This window comes from Nerophis ophidion, linkage group LG16 (assembly GCF_033978795.1).
Source record: "Nerophis ophidion isolate RoL-2023_Sa linkage group LG16, RoL_Noph_v1.0, whole genome shotgun sequence".
Lineage (NCBI taxonomy): Eukaryota > Metazoa > Chordata > Actinopteri > Syngnathiformes > Syngnathidae > Nerophis > Nerophis ophidion.
This window is the reverse complement of record NC_084626.1, coordinates 30313848-30319858: the sequence shown is the minus strand read 5'-3', so window position 1 is coordinate 30319858 and position 6011 is coordinate 30313848. Positions and strand designations below refer to the sequence as shown.

Below are 6011 nucleotides of genomic sequence, written 5' to 3'. Positions count from 1 at the left end.
TGCGCATGCTCAGTCGCGTCGGGTAGCCTCTTGGACAAAGTAGCTCGATTCGTCAGACCCCCGCTGTAACACGCCGCGAGTCGTTCCAAATAGTTCGGATGGTTCACGTATAGCCCACGTCCCAAACTCACGTGCGGGGGGCGGAGTTTTTGGTCTTCATCCTCGCAGGACCCCCCGCCCCCCCTCTCCCTCCCTCCCTCCCCTCGCCCCTCCTTCTTTACTCCACAGTCGGCAGTGTGCTTCGTGGACCTTCACCTCGGACTCCAACTCCAACTCAATTTTGCGCCTTTTTTCTTCCCCGTGTGTGTGTGCTCTTTCTACAATGTAAAGAAGATGTCCGGGTCTAGGTAAGTTATATCTTTAAAAAAGTGACTGAAAGTTGTAGGGTTTAAACGTCAGGTTGGCTGGCGAGCAGCGCGTCTCTTCACTTTTGTTTCCACGCTACTTTATTGTGTGCTAATGTGTAACATTTCACAGTCATTGTTGTTATTTTTCAATGTTTTTGAATGGTGACGTTGTTAAAAGCTTTGAGCTTTAGAACACGCAAAATGCAGCTTGCCTATAAGTCGCGTTTCCATTCAGTGATGTTGGTCTTTAATAGTAGACGTGGAGCAACACATTGGACGCGTTCTGGTCCACTTCTCTGTTTGCTTTAGCTGCAATGCAACTTAAATGCCTACTGAAATGAGATTTACTTATTTAAACGGGGATAGCAGGTCCATTCTATGTGTCATACTTGATCTTTTTTGCGATATTGCCATATTTTTGCTGAAAGGATTTAGTAGAGAACATCGACTATAAAGCTCGCAACTTTTGGTCGCTAATAAAAAAGCCTTGCCTTTACCGGAAGTAGCAGACGATGTGCGTGTGACGTCACGGGTTGTAGGGCTCTTCACATCCTCACATTGTTTATAATGTGAGCCTCCAGCAGCAGGAGCTATTCGGACCGAGAAAGCGACAATTTCCCCATTAATTTGAGCGAGGATGAAAGATTCGTGGATTAGGAAAGTTAGAGTGAAGGACAAAAAAAAAAAGGCGACGTCTCCAGGCGGCGGCAGTGGGACCGTTTGGACGCGTTCTGGTCCACTTCTCTGTTTGCTTTAGCTGCAATGCAACTTAAAGGCCTACTGAAATGAGATTTACTTATTTAAACGGGGATAGCAGGTCCATTCTATGTGTCATACTTGATCATTTCGCGATATTGTCATATTTTTGCTGAAAGGATTTAGTAGAGAACATCCACGATAAAGTTCGCAACTTTTGGTCGCTAATAAAAAAGCCTGGCCTTTACCGGAAGTAGCAGACGATGTGCGTGTGACGTCACGGGTTGTAGGGGCTACTCACATTGTTTATAATGTGAGCCTCGAGCAGCAGGAGCTATTCGGACCGGGAAAGCGTCAATTTCCCCATTAATTTGAGTGAGGATGAAAGATTTGTGGATTAGGAAAGTTAGAGTGAAGGACAAAAAAAAAAAAGGCGACGTCTCCAGGCGGCGGCAGTGGGACCGTTTGGACGCGTTCTGGTCCACTTCTCTGTTTGCTTTAGCTGCAATGCAACTTAAAGGCCTACTGAAATGAGATTTACTTATTTAAACGGGGATAGCAGGTCCATTCTATGTGTCATACTTGATCTTTTTTGCGATATTGCCATATTTTTGCTGAAAGGATTTAGTAGAGAACATCGACTATAAAGCTCGCAACTTTTGGTCGCTAATAAAAAAGCCTTGCCTTTACCGGAAGTAGCAGACGATGTGCGTGTGACGTCACGGGTTGTAGGGCTCTTCACATCCTCACATTGTTTATAATGTGAGCCTCCAGCAGCAGGAGCTATTCGGACCGAGAAAGCGACAATTTCCCCATTAATTTGAGCAAGGATGAAAGTTAGAGTGAAGGACAAAAAAAAAAAAGGCGACGTCTCCAGGCTGCGGCAGTGGGACCGTTTGGACGCGTTCTGGTCCACTTCTCTGTTTGCTTTAGCTGCAATGCAACTTAAAGGTCTACTGAAATGAGATTTACTTATTTAAACAGGGATAGCAGATCCATTCTATGTGTCATACTTGATCATTTTGCGATATTGTCATATTTTTGCTGAAAGGATTTAGTAGAGAACATCCACGATAAAGTTCGCAACTTTTGGTCGCTAATAAAAAAGCCTGGCCTTTACCGGAAGTAGCAGACGATGTGCGTGTGACGTCACGGGTTGTAGGGCTCTTCACATCCTCACATTGTTTATAATGTGAGCATCCAGCAGCAGGAGCTATTCGGACCGAGAAAGCGACAATTTCCCCATTAATTTGAGCAAGGATGAAAGTTAGAGTGAAGGACAAAAAAAAAAAGGCGACGTCTCCAGGCGGCGGCAGTGGGACCGTTTGGACGCGTTCTGGTCCACTTCTCTGTTTGCTATAGCTGCAATGCAACTTAAAGGCCTACTGAAATTAGATTTACTTATTTAAATGGGGATAGCAGGTCCATTCTATGTGTCATGCTTGATCATTTTGCTATATTGCCATATTTTTGCTGAAAGGATTTAGTAGAGAACATCGACTATAAAGCTCGCAACTTTTGGTCGCTAATAAAAAAGCCTTGCCTTTACCGGAAGTAGCAGACGATGTGCGCGTGACGTCACAGGTTGTAGGGGCTACTCACATCCTCACATTGTTTATAATGTGAGCCTCCAGCAGCAGGAGCTATTCGGACCGAGAAAGCGACAATTTCCCCATTAATTTGAGCGAGGATGAAAGTTAGAGTGAAGGACAAAAAAAAAAAAGGCGACGTCTCCAGGCGGCGGCAGTGGGACCGTTTGGACACGTTCTGGTCCACTTCTCTGTTTGCTTTAGCTGCAATGCAACTTAAAGGCCTACTGAAATGAGATTTTCTTATTTAAATGGGGATAGGAGGTCCATTCTATGTGTCATACTTGATCATTTTGCGATATTGTCATATTTTTGCTGAAAGGATTTAGTAGAGAACATCGACTATAAAGCTCGCAACTTTTGGTCGCTAATAAAAAAGCCTGGCCTTTACCGGAAGTAGCAGACGATGTGCGCGTGACGTCACGGGTTGTAGGGGCTACTCACATCCTCACATTGTTTATAATGTGAGCCTCGAGCAGCAGGAGCTATTCGGACCGGGAAAGCGACAATTTCCCCATTAATTTGAGCGAGGATGAAAGATTCGTGGATTAGGAAAGTTAGAGTGAAGGACAAAAAAAAAAAAGGCGACGCCTCCAGGCGGCGGCAGTGGGACCGTTTGGACGCGTTCTGGTCCACTTCTCTGTTTGCTTTAGCTGCAATGCAACTTAAAGGCCTACTGAAATGAGATTTTCTTATTTAAATGGGGATAGGAGGTCCATTCTATGTGTCATACTTGATCATTTCGCGATATTGTCATATTTTTGCTGAAAGGATTTAGTAGAGAACATCGACTATAAAGCTCGCAACTTTTGGTCGCTAATAAAAAAGCCTGGCCTTTACCGGAAGTAGCAGACGATGTGCGCGTGACGTCACGGGTTGTAGGGGCTACTCACATCCTCACATTGTTTATAATGTGAGCCTCGAGCAGCAGGAGCTATTCGGACCGGGAAAGCGACAATTTCCCCATTAATTTGAGCGAGGATGAAAGATTCGTGGATTAGGAAAGTTAGAGTGAAGGACAAAAAAAAAAAAGGTGACGCCTCCAGGCGGCGGCAGTGGGACCGTTTGGACGCGTTCTGGTCCACTTCTCTGTTTGCTTTAGCTGCAATGCAACTTAAAGGCCTACTGAAATGAGATTTACTTATTTAAACAGGGATAGCAGGTCTATTCTATGTGTCATACTTGATCATTTTTGCGATATTGCCATATTTTTGCTGAAAGGATTTAGCAGAGAACATCGACTATAAAGCTCGCAACTTTTGGTTGCTAATAAAAAAGCCTTGCCTTTACCGGAAGTAGCAGACGATGTGCGTGTGACGTCACGGGTTGTAGGGGCTACTCACATCCTCACATTGTTTATAATGTGAGCCTCCAGCAGCAGGAGCTATTCGGACCGAGAAAGCGACAATTTCCCCATTAATTTGAGCGAGGATGAAAGATTCGTGGATTAGGAAAGTTAGAGTGAAGGACAAAAAAAAAAAGGCGACGCCTCCAGGCGGCGGCAGTGGGACCGTTTGGACGCGTTCTGGTTCACTTCTCTGTTTGCTTTAGCTGCAATGCAACTTAAAGGCCGACTGAAATGAGATTTTCTTATTTAAACAGGGATAGCAGGTCCATTCTATGTGTCATACTTGATCATTTCGCGATATTGCTATATTTCTGCTGAAAGGATTTAGTAGAGAACATCGACTATAAACCTCGCAACTTTTGGTCGCTAATAAAAAAGCCTTGCCTTTACCGGAACTAGCAGACGATGTGCACTTGACGTCACGGGTTGTAGGGGCTACTCACATCCTCACATTGTTTATAATGTGAGCCTCGAGCAGCAGGAGCTATTCGGACCGGGAAAGCGACAATTTCCCCATTAATTTGAGCAAGGATGAAAGATTTGTGGATGAGGAAAGTTAGAGTGAAGGACAAAAAAAAAAGGCGACGTCTCCAAGCTGCGGCAGTGGGACCGTTTGGACGCGTTCTGGTCTACTTCTCTGTTTGCTTTAGCTGCAATGCAACTTAAAGGCCTACTGAAATGAGATTTACTTATTTAAACGGGGATAGCAGGTCCATTCTATGTGTCATACTAGATCATTTTTGCGATATTGCCATATTTTTGCTGAAAGGATTTAGTAGAGAACAGCCAGGATAAAGTTCGCAACTTTTGGTCGCTAATAAAAAAGCCTTGCCTTTACCGGAAGTAGCAGACGATGTGCGCGTGATGTCACGGGTTGTAGGGCTCTTCACATCCTCACATTGTTTATAATGTGAGCCTCCAGCAGCAGGAGCTATTCGGACCGGGAAAGCCACAATTTCCCCATTAATTTGAGCGAGGATGAAAGATTTGTGGATGAGGAAAGTTAGAGTGAAGCACAAAAAAAAAAAAAAAAGATGCCGTCTCCAGGCGGCGGCAGTGGGACCGTTTCAGATGTAATTAGACATATTTACTAGGATAATTCTGGAAGGTCCCTTATCTGCTTATTCTTTTAATAGTGTTTTAGTGAGATTCTAAAGTCATACCTGAAAGTCGGATGGCTGCGGTGAACGCCAATGTTTCGGAGGAGCCAAGATCCCAGCTGTCGCATAATCCACTGAAGTCTCCGGTAAGAGACTTTTTTGTCCTTCACTCTAACTTTCCTTAATATCACAAATTTCCCATCCCAAAACGTGCTGGTTGACGTAGAGAAACATGTTTGCCCGACCGCTCTGTGTTAAAGCCTCCCAACAAACAAAGAAACACCGGCTGTGTTTCGGTGCTAAAGGCAGCTGCAATCCACCGCTTTCCACCAACAGCATTGTTCTTTATAGTCTTCATTATTAGTTGAAAAAATTTGCAAAAGATTCAGCAACACAGATGTCCTAATTACTGTGTAATTATGCGATGAAAAGAGACGACTTTTAGCCGTGTGTGATGCTGGGGCTAATATCTCCACCACAACCCGAGACGTCACGCGTCATCATTCCGCGACGTTTTCAACAAGAAACTCCGCAGGAAATTTAAAATTGTAATTTAGTAAACTAAAAAGGCCGTATTGGCATGTGTTGCAATGTTAATATTTCATCATTGATATATAAACTATCCGACTGTGTTGTCGGTAGTAGTGGGTTTCAGTAGACATTTAAGTATGATTTAAGAGCACCCATAACTGACCATTTGCCTTCTGCTGCACTTGCACTGGTGCATGACTTTCTGATGTGCGCCACATGCTGGTTTGTTCAGCAATTTTGTATTGCTTCCATGTGCTACAATCCATACATTCTATTTAAAGCTACCGAAATATGTGCATTTAATAGCTCGAGTTTTAGGTAAAAAAATGCAACGTGGTGCATCAAAGACGCTAAAACTAATTCAATGTAGGTCAAAACTTTTGACATGTTAGCTCTGCGG

The 6011-nt window shown here is 44.0% G+C and overlaps 1 protein-coding gene across 2 annotated transcripts in view; it reads left to right on the top strand.

The window, feature by feature from the left end:
• The first annotated feature begins 202 nt into the window (after positions 1–202).
• The window catches only part of arhgap46a (Rho GTPase activating protein 46a), a 97196-nt gene continuing 91387 nt past the window's right edge, over positions 203–6011 (top strand). For both annotated transcript variants that reach the window (XM_061874873.1, XM_061874872.1), the window contains exon 1: positions 203–347. In XM_061874873.1, the coding sequence (XP_061730857.1) occupies positions 334–347 (14 nt within the window). In that variant the 5' untranslated portion in view covers positions 203–333. The remainder of the gene's footprint in view (positions 348–6011) is intronic.